General features: G+C 37.5%; 1 protein-coding gene across 4 annotated transcripts in view; it reads right to left on the reverse strand.

Annotated features, from left to right (window-relative positions):
• COL5A2 (collagen type V alpha 2 chain) overlaps nucleotides 1-20,789 on the reverse strand; it is a 141,827-nt gene that overhangs the window by 21,813 nt on the left and 99,225 nt on the right. For all 4 annotated transcript variants that reach the window (XM_085065983.1, XM_085065984.1, XM_085065982.1 and 1 more), the window contains 19 exons: nucleotides 18,511-18,621; nucleotides 16,756-16,833; nucleotides 14,764-14,808; nucleotides 14,201-14,254; nucleotides 13,532-13,585; nucleotides 12,011-12,064; nucleotides 11,168-11,221; nucleotides 10,409-10,462; nucleotides 9,321-9,365; nucleotides 8,320-8,373; nucleotides 7,403-7,447; nucleotides 5,051-5,104; nucleotides 3,209-3,307; nucleotides 2,739-2,783; nucleotides 2,534-2,632; nucleotides 2,068-2,121; nucleotides 1,446-1,553; nucleotides 899-952; nucleotides 90-188 (listed from right to left, as the gene is read on the reverse strand). In XM_085065983.1, coding sequence (XP_084922109.1) covers nucleotides 90-188; nucleotides 899-952; nucleotides 1,446-1,553; nucleotides 2,068-2,121; nucleotides 2,534-2,632; nucleotides 2,739-2,783; nucleotides 3,209-3,307; nucleotides 5,051-5,104; nucleotides 7,403-7,447; nucleotides 8,320-8,373; nucleotides 9,321-9,365; nucleotides 10,409-10,462; nucleotides 11,168-11,221; nucleotides 12,011-12,064; nucleotides 13,532-13,585; nucleotides 14,201-14,254; nucleotides 14,764-14,808; nucleotides 16,756-16,833; nucleotides 18,511-18,621 — 1,260 coding nt within the window. The remainder of the gene's footprint in view (nucleotides 1-89; nucleotides 189-898; nucleotides 953-1,445; nucleotides 1,554-2,067; nucleotides 2,122-2,533; nucleotides 2,633-2,738; nucleotides 2,784-3,208; nucleotides 3,308-5,050; nucleotides 5,105-7,402; nucleotides 7,448-8,319; nucleotides 8,374-9,320; nucleotides 9,366-10,408; nucleotides 10,463-11,167; nucleotides 11,222-12,010; nucleotides 12,065-13,531; nucleotides 13,586-14,200; nucleotides 14,255-14,763; nucleotides 14,809-16,755; nucleotides 16,834-18,510; nucleotides 18,622-20,789) is intronic.

Genomic DNA, 20,789 nt, shown 5'->3' on the forward strand with positions numbered 1-20,789 from the left:
TAACAGTTTCTGAATTCCCAAACATTCATTGCTGCCTTTTGAAAATGAGAGGTACCATGGTTTATAGCGTACTGCTGTTAGTCCCTTACCCTTGCACCTGGAAGGCCAGGTTCACCAGGACGTCCAGGATCTCCCTGGCCTCCTTTAGGTCCTGAAGATCCTGCTGGACCACGCTCTCCTTGGGCACCCTAGAAAGACACCAGTGTGCTGCTATTAACAGCTAGAACAGTGACAATAGGAGAAGGTTAAATAAAACCTGTATCTTCTATTAAGGACCTATTTTCTCATACAAAGTTAAAAATCATTAATACTTCTATTATTATTAGTTGTCTAATTATTATCTCTTCTCCCCAAAATTATTATGTAAAAGTTGTCTCTTCCTTAAAGGAAGTTTATATAAGCATTTAATGTATTTTTACCACGTTAGGAATTCACGGAAGTAAAAGACAAATGTCTATGTGAGTCACTTCCCTGGAAGTGTTAGAAAAGTTAGGAAAGCCAAAGACAGACAAGTCTAGAAAATCATACTGCACACAACGAATAAGCATTTTTTCCCAGAGCCATCTCTTACAGAGCAATACATAAAGCAATATAGGAATAGAATAGGTCAATCCCTTATCCATGCACATTTCAACACGGATGTTGAAATCCATGGATGGATCAACATGGATGTTTTGGGGACAAGCAAGGAAAGCTGAACATCATGGGAACTGAAAGTGACTTACCCAAAAAAAATTTGTCTTGAAACATTCAGACCCCCTTATGGCATTTGTAAATTGGATCTGCCTATTTACCCAGAAGCAGACATTTTTAATGGAATGCTTTCTTTTTATATGTCTGGATGTATGAAAATTAAACAAATGACACAAGAAAAGATGGACACTTTAATGTCATTTACCTTTGGTCCAGGCAAGCCATCAGAACCTGGAAAACCACGGTTACCAGGAGCACCCTAGGAAAAGTAATCAATATGAGATGATTACCCTAATTTTTACATAACTTACTGCAAATCAAGGACCAGATTTATTTTTGGGAGATTCAGTTCATTTCCTTACAATTTTCTTATTTCAGTACTTAAACATGGAGGGGGTGGTTTACCACTTGGAAGGATAAAAATAGCAGTGTCTCATTCATGCATGCTGGATAGCTCCTTCTTTGTGAACAGCCTCATTGAAAGCAAGATGAGCAGTTGTACAGGGGTAAGAAACAAGTCTGCAGATTAATGTGTCCTATCTCCACCATTTCTCCCACCATACTATTCTGTGCACTGAATCTCCACATAAAAATACCAAGTGTAAAAAAATAACAGACAGTATTAACTACTGCTAGGAAAATAAAGTTTAACTACACACACAACAAAGCTGTAAGAATATGCATGGGAAGGTCAAGGGGTTTTTCAGCTTAGCAGTGCCTCTCTCAAGACATTGTTTCTTTGGATTGCTTACCCTCTCTCCAACAGGACCAGGTGGACCTACTGACCCTGGATCACCTCGAGGACCTCTTTTCCCTTCTTCACCTATGGGGCCAATGGGACCCTGAGGACCTTGTGGACCCTAGTGAGAATGAAATGTTATTTAAAAAAACATTATTAAGCTCACCATTTCTCAGGCACATTGAAACAGACTGTCTTCTGAACACTATAAATGTTTTTCCAAATTAAGGAGAAAAACATAGGTTTTGGATCAGTTAAAAAATAACAGCTTTTCAGCATCTGCTTTTCTCTTTTACAATGTTTACAAGCTAATAAATTCTAATTCTGCAGTTGGGCTGTACCGTGTTTCTTACAATCATCCATAACAATTTTTTATTTGGACAAGGTGCAAAGGAGTCAAAATTCAGTGAGACTCTAATAGAAATTTTCAAAGGAGCGGACACTGGTAAGAGAACTATTACTTCACCTGTAGATTTTTGTCAGTTATTACATGATCATTTAACTACTGAGAAAGCAAAACTAAAGATTAGTTGACAAACCAACTCAAACTCTGCAGAGTCAGTTTTCTCCCAAAAGCTACATGGTTATAAGCCTCTGTGTTTCCTCTTCATCTCACACAGCATATGGAGACTTACAGGTTCACCTTTGGGTCCTGCTTCTCCCTTGAAACCTGGGACACCAGGGTCTCCCTGGAAACAAACACATGAATAGCACCAGTAAAGTTACAAGTCACTTAATCATTTTGTATTATGCCATGAAACAGAGGAACATTTCCTAGTTTAGTCACTAATTACAGGCAATATATTAGGATGCTTATAATGTTTTCTCTTTACCCTTCTTATGCTCGTTTCTTATGATGTTTTCAAGACAAAAATTTAAAGACATCGCTTTTTCCAGGTTTATAAAGACACTCTTCTTTCTCAGGCCTTTAAACAAACAGTAATGGTATTATGGGCACACAGAAATTTCACAGGATCTGACTCAGCATTTCCCCTGGCATGCTATTGCTGTATTTAAAGGAAGCCCACTGCTAATCACTGCTTTAGTTTCATGGAATGACACATTTGCCAGAAATTCCCAAGGAGACAAAGACCCCATTACCGGCTGGCCTCGAATACCAGGTGGGCCAGAGCTGCCTTGTGGTCCCGGGGAACCCGGGGGACCTGATAAACCAGGGGGGCCTCCAGTGCCTGGAGATCCCTACAAATACAAACAACAGAGAGCACAGTGAGGATACACAATAAAAATAAGAAAATAAAATAATTTAACTGTCAAAATTTCTTCAACAGGAAATAGGATTACTTACAGTAGGGCCCTTTGCACCAGGGGAGCCATCTGTCCCTTCAGTACCCTAAAGATAACATACCAATCATTAAAAATCATTTTAATGAGAAGGGCATCAAGTACAAAAGAAGACCTCAATTATTTTATCCAATTTTACACGACCAGAAAATAAAGGCCATTAAATAAATGCAGCAACATACACAAATGCTAAAACGGGCAATAAACACACAAGTTAACGTGATTTCTTGATGTTGAAGATTTTATGTTAAAGCTTAAGTTTCAAATTACTTTGAGGACTGAGACTCTATCAGTTGTGTAACTCAGTTTTCTAACTTGTAATTAAATAATGAAAAGTTATTATCTATAAAATTAGCACAAAGCAAAGGAACAAGATTTGAGTAAAACTCATTGTCAAGTGGGGCACCGGAAACCCCCACAAACAGGCTAACATGCACAAGCTGAGCACTGAGGAACTCAATTCAATCTACTTACAGGAAGACCTTGTGACCCAGCTGGGCCCTGAGGACCTGTTTCACCTCTTTGTCCTTGAGGACCTTCAGGACCACGAGGACCTGTTGGACCTGCTTCACCCTAAGAGTCCACATGAGAAAACAGCTGGAGATTATTTTGCTCTAAAAAGCAGCGCTATAAAGTAACTCAGGAGGAATACGGACTTCATAACAGAAAAACAATTCATGCTTTAAGTAGTTTATTATCCTTAAAATATGGTTTTGCTTACCTAATTTTGCTTCTATTACTTCTAGATGAATGCAAACATTAAAAGTACAGACAGGATCTTTTCTCAATGTATGTAAGGAAACTCTTATAAAAGAAGCAGCACTACCCAGGAATCCAAATCAGATCAAGAACAGACCTGGTCTCTCAAAAATCCCAGTATGTGTCTCTAATTTTACAAGTTTTTTTTACCTTTATTAACAGCAAGATTTAGATTTAGATATAGTAACACATCTGGGATTGGCAGGTTTGGGGTTTTTGTGCACAGGACAAATGAACTCACTGTTGCAGCACTATATTAAATATCAAATCCCTGTAAGATTAGACTGGATGATTAAAAAAACATTTCCTGCCATCTTCTTTGGATTTTAATTTCATGTAGAAAATATGCCTTTTGGAACTGATGGCTGTTAACATCACATCGTCATAACCAAAGTCCATATCTTCATTGTATAATCTGCTTAGCTTTTATGAGCTCAAAGCAGCTATTCCAAATTTACGTCATCTGATGATCAAACTTGAAGGTAGCTTCTCCTTTTCAAAAGCTATAATTGATTCATCATGTGACAGCTTCTTCAAATATTTACTTTGGTAAAATCGTGCTTAGCCATACTAAAACACTTTATGACATGCACCACAAGGTCTGTCATTTAACTGTACACTTATCTTGTCCAGACTGTGCTTTTGCCAACAAAGGTTGGCGCAGATGATCCTAGAGATCCCCTTCCAACCTGTGGTTCTGTGATTAAGTCGATACTGTTACTATGACTTGTTTCCAAACACAGTTTAACTAATGTCGCCAGCTTCACAACAACACAAAACATCTGCTGAACTTGGCTGCCTGACCATCTGAGAGTTTCTTCTTGTTTAACATTTTCTTATCATGTTTTAGGAGTATAAAGGAACAAAGAGCAGCAGCTGGGTGGAGGGCATGTGCAAGAGGAATAAGGAAGCTGTATGAGTTGTCTTTTCTACCTTCAAAGACATTGTCTCAAGGCTAAAAGGAAAAAAAAAATGAGCATTCTCTTGAAAAGCAAGAGAGGGAAATGCCACAAAGACAGTGCTGCAGCCAATGAAAATTTTCCATTTCACAGCCCAATCACACTGAGCTACAAAAGGCAGTAACTGTAATTTGCTCTATTGTGATGAACCACAGCACAACTCTGTTGGGGTTCAGGCGTTTGTCTTATCAATCTAAATCATCTCAGAAAGTGTTCTTGGCCAAAATTACAGGTTTCAGCACTAGAAGGTCCTGCTTCCATACTGTCTTACATTTGCCCTCGCAACCTCACTTGTAATAATGTATCTTGTTATTGTTTGAATATATATGATGGGATTCCTGAGGCACAGCATGGCAGTAATAATCACCCCTTTAACATGAGCAAAAGTGAAAGTCAAGTATCATAACAATGATTGATTGCAATTGCTTCATTTGGCTTTGGGTTTTATCTTCTCTCTGAAGGTCCAGAATAAGACTGATTTCACAGCATCTCCGGGGGACCTGTACACGTGTCAGTCTGAACTCTGTGTAGTCTAGTACACATTTTTAGGTGTGTGTTGTTAGATATGTTAAAAAGATAGTTTCATTTTATTTTTTACCTTTAGACCAGGAATACCAGGAAAACCTGGAGAACCAGTTATGCCAAGTGGGCCCTATAAAAGACAGATATAAAGCTGTAATTCAGCTGTTTAGACCACACACATTAGTATCTAATCACTGGGTAAATGTGCTTCATTTATGCGTGCAGAATTACATGTATTTTTTAGTCACAGAACAGCTGTTTATAACAAAATTACTCTAAAAATCAGGTTTTTAAGTAACACACATACATTTCATGGAATTGTAATGCAGTTCGTTAATAATGCATTTACTGACTTCAGCAAAGTTACAGCTCTTGATTCAGCTAACAAAGCCCAAGTTGCAATGTACACAATTAACAGTTAACAACTATGGGAATTAAGATTCCTAAATTCACAGGAAAATTCATTTTCAAGCTGTAAAACACAGATTTGGTATCAAACTTTCAGGGCTATAGTGACAAAGATACTTCCATTTCCATAATGCCTCTAGCGCTGAACAAGACATTCAACAAAATAATTTTCTACTGTATTCCAAAGTCTCTGGATGGCGGCACACAGTGGTTATAAACACTCACTACAACCCTGTTCCCAGATATCTTTTCCTGATTTTCTGTCTTTTTGTAAAATATGATTCATACTGAGAAAAAATGTTCTATGGAATAAAGTCCTCCTGACAAACTTAATCAGAACAATCTGTCCCACTGAGCATTAATTACAGACAACAATTCTGCTGTGACCTTGCACTGGATTTCTACAGAACTGATGTAACAGCTCACAAAGTGTATTTTTGAAAACCTATGTCCCAGTTTAAGGGATCACAAATAATGTCTGCCAAATCTCCCTCTTGATGCAGGAAGAATTCCAGGGTTATGGTGTACCACTGCACTGACCCAAATAACAACACATTTCATTAACACTTTCTGCAATGAGAAACATGTGCATTAAAGACAAGCATCTCCCTTGTGACACTTCATGGGATTTTCCAAAAATATTAGCCAACCACTTATGTCCAGGGAAGCTGAGCTCACATTTTATGCCAAAGAAAAATTACAAGCTTCATGTAAAACCTCATAGCTTGCAACCCAGCTTTTTTGAACCTTATCATTTGTTGTAAATACAGGAAAAATCTTTTCTTTGTTTGAAAGTTTCTACTAATGACTTACCTTTCTTTCATGATACACTAAATAATTGAGTTTAGTAGCTTTTAGGCATTAAAACTCAATTTTGAGCTTGTATTACAGTTAATTACTTCTTAATGACATTTTTAATAAAAGTCTGTACATTAAGGGAAATTGTTTTTTCTCAGAACTTAGTCACTAATAAATAAAGAGTATAGGCAGAATGAAATTCTAACTGCAGGCAGGTGTGTTTTAGAATTTTGAGGAGGGTTTTTTTGGTGCAGTGCTTTTGGGTTGTTTGGTTGTCAGATTTTATGTTTGGTTTGTGGTTTTTTTATAAGATGAGCATCACAGAATGATAAAGGTTCAGGCTGACTACAACAATGGGTGAAAGTTGTCAACCATATCCTAACAAGTGATGCTTCCAAAAAAAAGCAAACAAATATCCCATTTTTAAAGTGGAAGCTGGCCATGCAGAAACAGTACAAAATCCTCATTAGTTTTCACTTGAAAAAACAATATTAACTGTATGTATGTGAATAATCCCTGACTCATGTGAAATCACACAAATGTATTTTGCAAATGCAGCATGAGATTGGACTGTGGGATTGAAACCAACACCCTTTGCTAAACTGACATTCTGAGTGGAAACAGCCACGTCTTCCTCTGCAGCCCTGTTGCCATGGTGGGAGAACTTCAACAGCCATGCAAGCCTGGCTTTCTCAGCTTGGCAGGCATTCAGACAGGGGCTTCTGGTTCTTCAGTTCAAAAAGTCACTGTCCTGAATTAAAAGGCCTTTTTACAGGTTTGGTAACAGAACAATTGCAGGGAGCAAGTTCTGCTACCAGTGAGTGGTGTTTCTTCTTGCTGAGAATGGGCACAGACTCATTTGCCAGCTTTGTCTATGAAGAAGATAACAGGCAATGATAAACTGCTTTATATATATTACAGTGCATACACTTGAGACTCTTTCCTTCCTACCATATGGACTCCATAAGTGCAGCAGAGCATCACCTCCCTAGGAGATGCTACAGCCTACTCCTCTGCAAATTAAAACCTTTAGATGAAGTAAAACTACAGAGTGAATTTCTCAGAAGGCAGGACTAAAACTCAAATGAATAAAACTAGGAATCACTCATAGATAATTCCTTCCAGGTGCATTTAACTGATACCAGCAACTGCCAAAATTTTCTTTTTTCTTTTGTTAGTGTCAAAAGGCAAGTGGAAATACAAAAGAGAACCAATCACTTACCATTGGGCCTGGCTTCCCAGGCATACCATGCTGGCCACGTCCACCCTAGATATGAAAATAGAAACCACAGAATACTTATTAGAATTCTACCTATTTTTAATCATTTATTGCCAGCATTTGTGTGAAAACCATATACTAAAGTGATTGAAGAAATGCTGGATTCCACATTCCTCCAAACACCATCATGGAAAAATTCTGGAAGAAATTATGCTCCCATTGGAATTAATGGGTTTCTCTATTTTCAGAAAGGACAATATTTTGAGAGTGCTGTGGTATGGTGTATATGACATAAGTGGAACATATAAAAGTCACAGGGAGAAATGGCAGAAAAAACATACTTGACATTGGACACAAAAGCAGCAGGATGAAAGTTCTAACTCAAATATGATCTCATGTCAAGGATAATCTCTCTTTTTGCTGAAAATCAAAATATTTTTAAACAAGATAGCTTTATTATCTGGAATTAAATTTTTAGATTTCATCTGAATTGGAATCTGATTGAAACACTTCATCTAAACTTTGATTTTAAACCTTTTTCCAGAAAATTTGATACATATTATTTCCAGTTCAGTAATTTTTATTGAAAAGAACCTCTCACAAGAAATTGCACAGGAACAGAGCAGGCACTTTTATATCCCAGGAAAGCATGTTGTGAGGGTATTTGGACTCATGGGCAGCTCTGCTATGAGAAACTACTGTATAGCTACCATTCTCATTTTAAAACTGATTTTGACTTTTAACATTTATAGTAAAGATCTCACCCCACAAAACTGCTCAGCCCTAACTTTCTTAAACGACAGCAGAACTCACCACACAAGTGACTGGCAAGTCACATGAATAAATACCTTCAGGCTCGTGGATTTAAATTTAAGTAAAACAAGAGAAGAATTACAAGAGAGAAGGAAGATTCTGCTTACAGGGGCACCCTGTGGTCCAATTCGTCCTCTTTCTCCTGGCATTCCCCTAGGTCCCTTGAAGAAAGAATAAAAAGTGCATTATTTAGGAGGTCATCATGGCAGAAGAATAAAAAGGGTTGTTTTCTTTCACTCCTGCAGGTGTAGCTTATCTTGTCCCATGGCAGGAAAGAAGTAGCAGCTTAAATAAATCCTTTCAGCCTCACAGGCTTGCCCAGGGGAAATTTAATAAACTGTAATTTCTCTTTTTCTGTTCCAACAGTATTTCCAGTTTTAAACACATAAGAATGAATTCTGTATATACTCACCAGTGACAATAATGCAAATTCTTTCACTAAATCTCATTCACAAATTAGATTCCACTTCAGGGATATTACATTCTACACACAACATAGTGCTTCATATAGAGATTCCATTATCTGATATCAGAAGGAGGCTTTACTTCCAGAAGCACTGCCAAGAGTCAATTTTTGTCATGTAACACTGCTCACACATATTCAGTTGTCCAAAACCACATCTGAATGAAAATTATTCTACAAAAAAGTTTCTCCATTTCACTTCCAGGTCATACATACTCATCCTCACTGTAACCTCCAAAATCCTGTTTTCTTAGCTAGTTCATTCCTCATCTCAATGACTCCAATTCCATCTCAGAGCAACCCAAGCCAGTTTTTCACATGCTGAAATCACTCCATATGAGGCATCAACACATAAAAAAGAAAAAACTATTGCCCTACACTTACGTGAGTAGGTAAACAATTGTCACACCTACAGCCAAGTCTCTGTTGAGCTTTCTAATTTATCATTATTACCTAAGTCTGTGAATAGAGAACAATAACAGCTTACAGTGGACCAAAGTTACTATCAGAGCAATAGAAAATGAAGCCTGTGTTAAGAGAAAGTTCAGCTCCATGAGCCCAAATACAGATATCAAACCCTTGAAATTCCCACTGGCAATAGTATTCACAATCAGTTCTGCAATACCCAGCGCCTGTGACACTCACTAGAGGACCTGTTGGACCCATGGCTCCCGTTGGTCCAGACTCGCCCTAGAAATGGAAATGAAATGACACAATTAGAGAAAAGGGTGAAAGGAAAATGGACCAACATCTCAACCCTGTCCTCTATGCTTATCTTGCACCTCAGGGGCAGATTTGCACAGTCACCTGTGAGCATCACATGGCAAGGACACTGTTCCCCATGCTGATGGGAAACGCCCTGTTTATGTGTTCTCAGTGTTTAGGTGTTCTCCACCAAGTTTTCTGCTGTTGTTGCCTCCACAGAAAGTAGTAGGCAATCTTGGGAAAGAAATCTTTTCTTACATGAATTCTTCTTAACTACTAATTTCATATTTATATTTAGATTTTGGACGATTCACTTCATTTACTATGTTTTTAATCTAAAGAAATAGTTGTGTCCCACATTCAATTATCACCTATGCCAGGCCAAAAATGTTCCAGCATCAGCAGTGATGAAAGAGGAAAAGCCTGAAAAAAGTGTTCTATGCTCTTGTAAAACATCTTTTAACCTATCTTGAAAGGATTGACTCCAGCTGGCTATTCTGTGTTACCACTGCTTTGATCTGAAGTTGCAAGAGTGCTGCAGTGCCAGTGGGGATCAAAAATTCTAAGAGAATAAACTAATGAATTAGTCAGTTTGATAAAATATATCCCCTCTCCTCTCAAAGCCTGTTTCTTTTGAGCCAATCTCTCATAATTTGAAAGAGGAGAGTCATGTTTTAGTTATGCATCGCTTTGATTATATTAAAAAATGTTCAGCTTGGTCACATAGAGCCAATAAGAACCACAAACTGTCCAAGTGGAGAATTGCAAGATGTGCATGGGCTCTTTGTTAGCAGACTTTGCTGCCTTCAGGATTACATAGATGTCCCTAATGGAGCACTCAGCTCACCCAGTGATCCCTTGCAGGCCTAAACCAGCCCCAGCTGAAGTTGGGACTGGCACTATTGAACTCTCCCTGTGTGAAGACCAGAGAGGGTACCGGTATGTGTTCAAAAGATCTACTACCTTTCATGATTTTGGTATCACAGAAAACATGCTTAACTATTTACTCCTGTGGTGCATGAAAATACCTTTGCTCCAGCTGCTCCAATTTCACCTTTTGGACCGTCAAGTCCTTTCAATCCCTGTAAAGTATAAAAACATGAAGAAATTGTATTTATATATGTACACACAGAGATCACTGCTACGATTATTGTAAAAGTAATTTGATACTAAAGTATTAAGAATGGATCTGAGGTGGTAAGAATAAGAAAAGAAAAAAAAATAAGGAAGAAAAATCCCAGATGGAATAAAGCTTTTAAACATTTCCTAAATGGAAACCATTTGTACTAGGTACATTTCCTTGGATTTGGTTTCCTTTTTAAAACAAGAAAGTTTTTTAAAAAAATCCTAAAACAACAAGGAGAAGGCTCTGAGCCATAGGAAACCTATTTATTCCTCCCTGAAGTAAAATTCTGGCCAGAAAACTTGGTAATTTGTAATCACTCCATGTTGCAAACATATCCACCTCTCAAGTTCCCCACCCTAACGCAAGATTTGCCAACAGAGTGAGAGAACTGTCAGGTTTGTGCCTCCTGAAGCTTGGCAGGGCTCATGCAAGCTCCTTCCAGATTCCCAGAACATTTGAAAATAGAGTGAAGAAAGCACTGGAGAATGTAATACAGAGGTCAGCTTAAAGGGGAATAGTGCTGATTCTCTGCAAGGCCAGTTCTGCTACAGCTGCGTCGTCTGTACTGCAGGCAAATTCTGCACAGATAAAAAGAAAAAGCTTCATTCTGAAACTACCTGGAAATATCATCTATACACAGAGAGAAAACTTAGTCTCTTACCCGGTGACCCTTGAGACCTGGGAGACCAGGAGCACCAGGAAAGCCTCGAGGGCCCTAGGTAGGAGAAAGAAAAAAAAAAATACAATCCTGATTCTGCAGATAAACTCAGCAATAATTGTGCCAACAGGGACAAGGGCAGCAGCAATAATACTAATATTGCTAACACTCTTTCACCTTCATCTTAGTAAGGCACAGCATTTGAGCAGGTCACAGATGATACAGCCTTGAGGTTAGACTGTCTCAGCATTACACAGATTTTCACTGACAATTAAAGCTTTTTAATTCCTACAGGTGTGTGATCAAACCTCAAATTTCACCAGAAATTAAATTAAATAAGATGAGTGGCAGATCAAGTTTTGAGGCTTAATATCGAGAAACATTAATTAAGCTGAGATCAAAACTCAGGGCAGTCGCTTAAAATTAAATATAAACTCAGAACTCCAAACTGTACCTGTTCTTTCAGAATGTGCTAGCCAAGTAACATAATAAAAAACTGCCATTAAAGCACATTCAGCAATTAAACCAAAGTTATCTTGTATTTTGCTTCCTTCCAGGTTTTCTGGAAGGGCTAATGGAAGGGACTCAGGTGCCTGATGTCAGAATATTGGTCATGTGAATTTAGAACAGAAGTCACAGATAGCAACAGTTTTCCTCTCAGCTAAAAACAGTTCAGCTAACACTGATCTGAAGCCTGACAGTGAGCTAAGTACTTCAGAAATTGAATGGTGGAGCTCATTATTAAAAGCAAAACTAATGAGTCAGAGCAGGATGATGCAATGAGGAGCCAATATCGTATGATGACAGACAATCATTTTGCTAAAATATAAATAATCATGTTCTTACTGGAGATCCTGGAAATCCAGGCTCACCAGTTTGTCCTGGTCTACCAGGTTCACCCTAAGGAAAGAAAAAAAAAAAAGAACACATTAAGATAAGAAATGTGAAAATCAACTTGTCTTATCATTCTTCCATTCAAACAAATGAGGACGTTCACATCCCTATTATGCATCCTCTCTTTGCTGTGACAATGTCAGTGACATAAATCAACTGCACACATGCCAAGTACATGTGCGCTAGGCACACTAACTTACAAAAGGTTTTTAACCAAGAATGGGGAAAACTGAAGGCTGCGCCCACAATGCATCCCAGCCATCAGGAGATGGTGCTGCCACCTGATTTTCCTGATGGAAATTAATGAGGCAGCCTTCTGTCATCTTCACACAGACCATCAGATTGCTGTTATCTCCCACTGCAATCTAAAACTACCTGCATTGTACCTTGTTACTCTCCTTCCATTCAGAAGTTTTAAAACTTGTATAATTTCATTCTAGGACAGTGACTATTTTCTGTGTACTGCAATAAGAAAGACAATATGGTCAGCCTGAACCAAACAAGTATATTTTGAAGGTTAATCAAAGCCCTCCAGAGTCACAGCCAACCATTGCTTTATAAGCTTTAATCAGTTCAAATACACACAGGACACCAGGCTGCAGGAACATGAAAGGCTTCAGAAATATAGTTTCAGGTCAGAGAGAAGGTAAAATTCTTCACAAATGCAATTAAAGATGCACAGAAAATGGAAATGGAGGAAATTCTTACAGTAGTGTCAAGATTTGACTTCCTTGCACTGAGTTAACTGTTGCCAAGGACTCAAAACTCCATGTATAGTCTGATGGGAAAGTAGCTTTTACACAATTAATTATTATACTAAAATAGCATCTGCAGTTTTCTAACCAATTTCTAGGTTATAAATAACAGATCAGATGGATCTAGTGTCATTCACAAACAAATAATATACACCTACCAGTAAGGTCTTAGGCTACTGTGTACATATACACTTAAGTAAGATGCACAAAAAAATACATTTTACATATATATGTGTGCCTACATGACTAAAGCAATACAATCCGTTATGAATATAACCCATTATCAATTTTATTAAGAAATTAAATACTAAAATCTTGCCCAGACACATGTAAGCTGCCATTACAGCTCTTCTAACCCAAGCTGCAATCCCAAAAGACATGAAATATCTCCAGTTAACCCCCCATAACTGCGATTTATTATTATGCCTGATTTCAAGAAAGATTATCTCAGTTAAGAACTTACTGAGGCAAGAAATAGCAAAGAGCTGCTGCTTAGACTTTAGGTATGATGATGACATGTAAGAAAAAGAAAGGAGGGGTTGGAAAATGGTTGCCAAGATTCACAGTTGTGACACTGGATTTAATGAGGAGTACAATTACAAAGCAAAGTAGACAATAGTAGTTAGAACAGGCACATCTGCTGGTTAGTCACTGTCTCACAGATGCCAATGTTTGTTTTATTAAAAATAAAACAAGATACAAAGAATAACAAACTTACATCTTCACCAGGTTTGCCTGGAGGTCCCTCTGGTCCACGAGAACCAATTGGCCCCTTAGAAATAAACGTAATTTTTGAGTAGTCAGTTTAGCCATCACTAAAATATCTATTTGCTCCATCTCAAAGTATGGTTTTACAAAAAGAGATGTAGAAAATGGAAGATTTTATGCCTAAATACATTTGCTTTACTTTGTGTTGCTTTTTCTAACCTTTGTGACTCTAAAAAACTTGCATTATATTATATGAAAATACAGGAGAGATTCTTCAGAACAAAAACCAAAACATTAAAAATCACAGTCGTTGCTGTTGCTTCAAATCTCTGTCTCTTGCTTATACTTTTGAATCATTTTGTTTCCTCAAAAAAAAAAAAAAAAATCTCATCATCCTTTGTGGAAGTTAACTATCAGGTATGGTTTTACCAGTGCTTAACTATCTCACACCTGTGCTGGAAAGGTAAGAATGACTGCTTATAATATAATCATTGCTATTCACACTCAAAACAATTCTAATTCACTGATCCAGGACAACATGCTTTGAACACCACAGCTCTTCACTGAAGCGACTTAATAGTTTCAGCTGGAACAGCATGACAAAAATTCTATTCTGACATGAAAAGGTATAGCATATTTGCAATTCTGCTGTAGAAATGTTTGCATTTATTGGTCTTACCATAGGTCCTGGATCCCCAGGTTCACCAGGTGGGCCTGCAGGGCCAGCACCACCCTAAAATTAACCAAAGATTAATACAATTACAAATTCCGAAAGGAATTACAAGGATATAAATTAAAATTCATGACCAGGAAAACCACAGCTTATGGGAGAGTCTGGGATTCTAATTCAGAACCAGTTCACATTTCCATATGACTGAAAGTTGGATACTAAAAACCCTCAAGCTCTAGATAAATCCTATGCCATACACAAACCCCACTGGAAACTTAACACCATGCCAACACCAAAACCAGAACAGTATCCATTTTCATTGCTGCTAACTCATCAAAAAACGTATTGGGTTAAAACCTTGCTAAAGGTCTAATAAACCAGGTTTTTGGAGCCAATCCCTGTGTATGGAGTCCACCTGGAGCAGAGCCCTTGTTAAATTCACTTCTGGATGAAGGTGCATTCAGCCACAAGTCACTGAGGATGGCCACTGCCCCAGAGATGCACAAAGCCTGGTCACTATAAGCTTTGCCTTCATCTCTGGCCAATGAAATCCCCTGAGGTGAAGCACTCACTTGTTTTCCTTGGAGACCTTGAGGACCTCTTGGACCCACAGGACCCTGTCGAACACAGAACTTGTTACACACTGGAAAACAACCTTTCCCCAGTAACATTCACCCTTACAAAGAGCAAAATAGCCTGATAGTGACCTAGAGAGCATTTCTACATTTCTCTGAAAGTTTTTTACTCAGAAAACTGGCATTATGAAATACACATGCACACTGAATGAAATCTTAAAACGCCAAAAGCCACAGGAGTGCAATTTCATTAGCAGCTGAAAATATGTCTGGAATCAGAAAAACCAAACTGAATAGCTCCACTCAAAGAAATGAAGTAACAAAATAAAAGTTGGGGGGAATAGTCTTCACTTGAAGGGAATCTCATTACCCAGATGACTCTCATAATGGAATCAATGACAAAATAAATTAATCTTGTGTTCTCAGTCATGAGCTAAGCAGTAATGAAAGGTCATATTTAAATGTATCAGACAAACCACCAAAAGGGCTTCCAAATCATTGTGGTTTGCTACACAAAACTCAGATTGTCCCTTAGAAAGTGCCCTCAGACTTTTAGGAAAAATCTCAAACTTAATTGTAACTTGTAACATGAAATAAACATTATCTTGTTTAAAAGTAATTATCTTGGTTCTAGGAATACACAAATATCTGTAATAGACAACCTTTTTTTTGACAGAAACTCAAGATTTGTGTCTTGTAAAATTCATTAATTTTTACCAATTTTTGCAAAGCAAATGTAGAAGAGTTAGCAATAGGCCATTTTAAAAAAGCTAATGAACATTAGAAACAAAACAATGTTTCAGCTGTCAGTTACTCAGTTTACAAGGGATGGAAGAAAGGAGGTCACATAACATGATGAATGAATCTAAAGACACTAAGTGCCAACTGACTTTAGCTGACTTTGTGTAAGGCCTTAGAGAGACCTGGATATATTAATACTAAAATTAATCCTATTTGAGAATGACAAGAGAAGAAACAGTACAAGAGATGCAATACCTTGAGACAAACTGAGTGAAAGGATTAAAATAATGAAAGCAACAAAGTAGGACAGAATGGTGGAACAAATCACTGTATGTTCAGAAAGCAAATTCACTGAAGAGAGACATTCATTGAAAAGTTCTTTGAAGAAATCACTGCAAAAGTTAGTCCTAAGACAAAATATCAAATTATATTTATAACCTTCTATATGCCATTGAAACTGATTTTGATTGCTACTAATGGGGACTTGGATAAGATTCAGGTGGGCAAACTCACGGATAGTACAATTGCTAAAGGATGTTTTCCTTAACAATGAATGTTAAAAATATTAGCAAAGAGTAGTTTCAAGATAGAAGCGAGGTAATATTAAGAAACAGCAACCCCAAGAATTCTAGCAGAGAAAACTTAGTGTGGTGAAACAGCTTTCACAGTGAGTAGAAAATTTCAAAATTTACCATTAAGTTCCCAGTACACTAAATGTAAAGGGCATATCTAAACAGTGAGGGATGTCAGTGAAAAAACTAGACTCACTGGAGAAAAAGAAAGTCTGTCTTGAAATAACAATGCATAGATTTGAGCTAAGAGCTGATTTTGGAAATAATTTTTTAAACTGCTAGAAAAAATCCCTGATTTGATGTCACCATGTGAAAAGAAGTTACATATTTGTTTATTCTGCTTTGTGTTACACCTGACAATTTTCAGTTACTCTGCAGACTCAAGAGGAGCTGTTTTTTTCTCCTCTACTTTACTGTTAGTAGCTGCTATATTTCAAAAGGAGAGAAGGATAGAGGTGGGAGGCTAGAGGTGCAAGAAGAAGCTGTCATTTAACAGAAAACTACTTTTTTTTTTTTTTACATTTTCCCCAGGTACTGTGCAAAACTCTAATACAATATACTGTACATCCACGTTCTAGAGGCACAGGAAGGTGAAGAGGATGAATTCCCTTTTGGGTTTTTGTACATCCACTCCACTTCCTGTGTCTCTTGCAGTACAGGGCTATTCAGGTCTTACCACTGCACCAGGCATCAGTCCCATCTGACTTCCAAGCCCAGATTTCTCATCCAGTCCTGCCATCTGAGCTGAGAATGGCTGGAAAAATAAGATGGGTGATTTTAGCTGTGAGTTATTGTGATGTTTTATAAGGCAAAAATCCATGTAATCACATCTTCATTACTTACCCTGGTTTTTGCCGTGCTAACAACTAAATTCTTATTTTAACCACTAAAACAAAATTTAACTTTCCTGTAAATTTGAGGTGTTTAAAGTTTCAAAGACCAGGTGAATACATTATATTATCATCTTACTATTCTGACTATTTCCACTTTAAGATCAAACAAGTAATAAAATTACCTAAAAAGAGGAAAGCTTCCCATTAAATTAATTTCATTTTTTTCATCACCTTCAAATCTAAATCAAACTTGACATACTCCTTCATGTCTTCTAAGCCTTCCTTTGGTTTTCCCTTACCATGCTTCACGTTCAGAAATATTTTAAGGTAACTGTAAGTGTAGCTGATTTTATGATTGCACATTAGAATTTTTAAGCATGTTGCCCTTACTGCTGTTAATATAAATCACCAGAGACCAATAACTCAGAGCAGGGAGAAACTTCAGTGCCCTCCTTCTTTTGCAAGCACGTAGCTGAAATCAACAGCTTTATCATGTTTCTTTCAGAGTCAGATCCTCACTCATGGCAGAGTTTACAGCATCTGAGAATGAGCAACAGCTCAAACATGAATTCAAATCTTGTAATATTTAAAGTCAGTTCCTCATTAGATTGGTCCCCAAACAGATCTTCCAAAGGCTGGAGAATGCCTGACATCAGAGACAGGAATACAAACAAGAAATGTCTTAGATTTCCAGCCACACCTTTCTTCCATATTTTCTGTGAAATTCTATGTAGGATAATGGCCTAACACCCATTATAGTGCTTCTGTGATTCTAAGAGATTCCTGTGTGCTAGAGATATTTACTTGGGCTGAGTCTGCTGGATTCAGGACTATTTGGAAATGTGGTTAAGTCATGGAACGCTGTCCAAAGTTGCAAGCCATCAGTCTAACATGAATATTGCAGATTTTTGTCACTATAACTCTATTGTTTTCAGTAACATCTCAGGAACAATGGAACGAGAAATCAAAACAGGTGTCAAAACAGTAATAAACATGTAACTGAATACACTTGATAAATTTAAATATGTATTTAATTATCAACTATAATTAGTGTCCAATAGAAGGGGCAGGGAGAAAAGGAAGTCTTGCAGAATACCTTGTCTGTATCTATGACTAGTTAGCATTGCTTTCACAAACAATTTTTTTACTTAATCTTTTCAGTGTTGGTCTGAATACTTCCAGCCAGAGGCATGATCAACCAACATTTTAGTTTCTCTCATTAGTTATTTATAATTCATCTTACTTGTCTCTTTTCTACAATCCTGATTTGGGGGGCTAGCTTTCCCTGTACTATTGCCCAGAGCCCTCAGCTGGTGGAAGCAACAGAACCCTCGTGGTGGTTTGATATTAGGGCAGTTTGGCTTTTCTAGATGCTAAAATCTACTATAAAAGGTGTGTCCTTGCCACAGTTTCTCACATTCAACTTGTCCCAGTTTTTGGCAGAATGTACACTGCCACTACATGCTGGCCCTCATGACTGGGAGAGAGGAACTGTGGACACAACATTCCATGGCCACTGAAACAAAGAAAAGTTATTACTTACATTATGTGCATCTGGCCCACCAGCCACTTCACCTTTGAGCAGATATAAAACTTACCCTGCTTATTCCATCTGGTCCTGGGTGAGTGGGATGCCCTGGAGGACCAGGATCACCAGGCTGGCCAGGGATACCAGGTTCCCCATCAATCCCTTGAGGACCACGAGGACCCTACAAAGAAAATCAGGAATGCCAACAATGTGCAGAGTATTCATTGAAATCACTGTAACTGGCAAACAGCTGCATCTTTAGGGGTGAATCTATATTTCTACAGAAAGATCTTAAACAGTATCCCTCGAGATCTGTTCCCCCTTTCAGATCAGAAGCACTGACTAAAATCAATCATGAATCCAACACATAAGTAAACTGCAGTCATTTCTATCACAGGCTCTTTCAGAAGCTCAGGCTTCCTATCATTCCGTACTAGAGTATACTATTCCTGAAAAACTCTCTGGCTTTGCACATCATATAGAATAAAGTGGATTTACTTCTAAAATGTGTACAGCTCAGATAAGTGTAAATACACACACTTAAGGAAACTCCAGAGTAATGCTGGACTTTTACAGCCTACTTGACATCATGAATGGTTTAGCCAGTTCATACCATTGTCAAATTCTCAACACAGTTATAATGCCAGAAATGCAGGGAAAGTTCTCTGATGTTGAAGTCACCTCTAGTCACCTCTCTATTTACAGAATAGGATAGAAGCCCATCCTGTGGCTCCCATTTTGATCCCTACTTTTGATACCTAAACTGCATTCATCTTAACTAGTGTAAGAACTAAAATAAAATATGGAGGCAGCTAATAAAACATTAGTGGAACAAAATGAGTATGAATGGGGCCAATAGAGAAGTAATTCAATCATAAATATAGACTTTAAAGTGCTTGTTACTAGTATTTTTTTCATTAGAATAAAATCCTTAACCAAGGCAAGGAAATGTTTTAGACTATATAATGAGCTCTTCCATTTTAAGGATCCTTAAACAAAAAACTTTAGAAGCCTGACTCAGTGAGTCATCTATTCAAACACAATTAATAATCAGACAGATTGCTTGTGTTTCCAAGAGGTGAGGACTGTGTCTGCAACACATTTCACTGGAATTTATATCTGAACTGGTATGGTTTGAACTAGTATGGTTCACAAAAGGAGTTATGAATAGATGGTAGTCTGAACAAATGAGAAGGTTTGTGCATGTTGGATGGAAGCAGAAGGTTCTAGCACAAAACTTTATTCCCTAATGTATCTACTATAAATAAAAGTACATGCTGCCAAACCTAAAAGTGCTTACTGTCCCAAGGAGGAAAAGAATGAGATACCTTATTTGTTTGTTCTCAGAACAAAAAGAAAACAAACCTAAGCATTAGAGAAAAAAAACAAACAAAAAAAAAACCACACAAAACCACAGTTGCCTATAAAGAATTTAGCAAGTTTTTGTAGGATTGCTGATTTTCAATACCCAAACAAGACACCTTAAAAAAAAAACAATAGAAAAAAATGCCCTTTTAAAATTTCTTTTTAGAAAAGGACCTGCTTTTTATTCACCAAAACTCAAACTGCTTCAAGAGAAAAATGCAACCGCATACCTCAAAACCAAAAAGTCACCAAAATGCATGGCTGTATTTATAGACAGCAACTAACCAGTGGTATACAACCAGTTTAGTGGTTTTCTAAATAAAATATTGATTATAATGTTACTTATTTTACAGTATTTATATGTTTTGATGTATAGAAAAAAGTCCTTTCATTTTCTTTCACCAGTTTAATGTCACTGAGGTTAAAAAAAAAAAAGAAAAAAGAAAAAAAAAGAAAGAAAAAAGAAAAGGGAAAAGGAAAAACATTCTCACAAATGCCACGAGGTGGCACCGTTTAAACACACAATTTTCTCATTCTGACGCAGAGCTGCTGCTGGTCAGGAAACAATTAAAGGTTTCACTTGTAATAAAATAAAAGGAAAATGCAGCTCATGGTAGAACCCTCCCAAACTTCTATCTACTTAAACTGCTACTGCAAGTAAAATCCAGTGTAAATCCACAAGGAAAGAAAAACATATGAATGGTTCTCAGGATGTCCAAGTTTACTTTCCATCTTCAATGGATCATTTGTAAACAACTAAAATGTCATCATACTCCAAAACTTCCCCTCCCTTATTGCATTTGGAAAATGCAGACATTCCCTAGATGTCTCTTGCTGTTCCACTAACAAAGAACCTGGTTAAAAAAATATGCTAATACTCCTGACTCCACTTTACAGTCAAGGGTCCTGCTTTTGTAAAAGGCAGAGATCTACAGCAAGGTTGAGTTCCTTCTGCTCACTAGTGAGGAGGAGTGAGAGTTTAGG

The sequence above is a fragment of the Lichenostomus cassidix genome, chromosome 7 (genome assembly GCF_008360975.1).
Source record: "Lichenostomus cassidix isolate B80296 chromosome 7, HeHo_3.0, whole genome shotgun sequence".
Lineage (NCBI taxonomy): Eukaryota > Metazoa > Chordata > Aves > Passeriformes > Meliphagidae > Lichenostomus > Lichenostomus cassidix.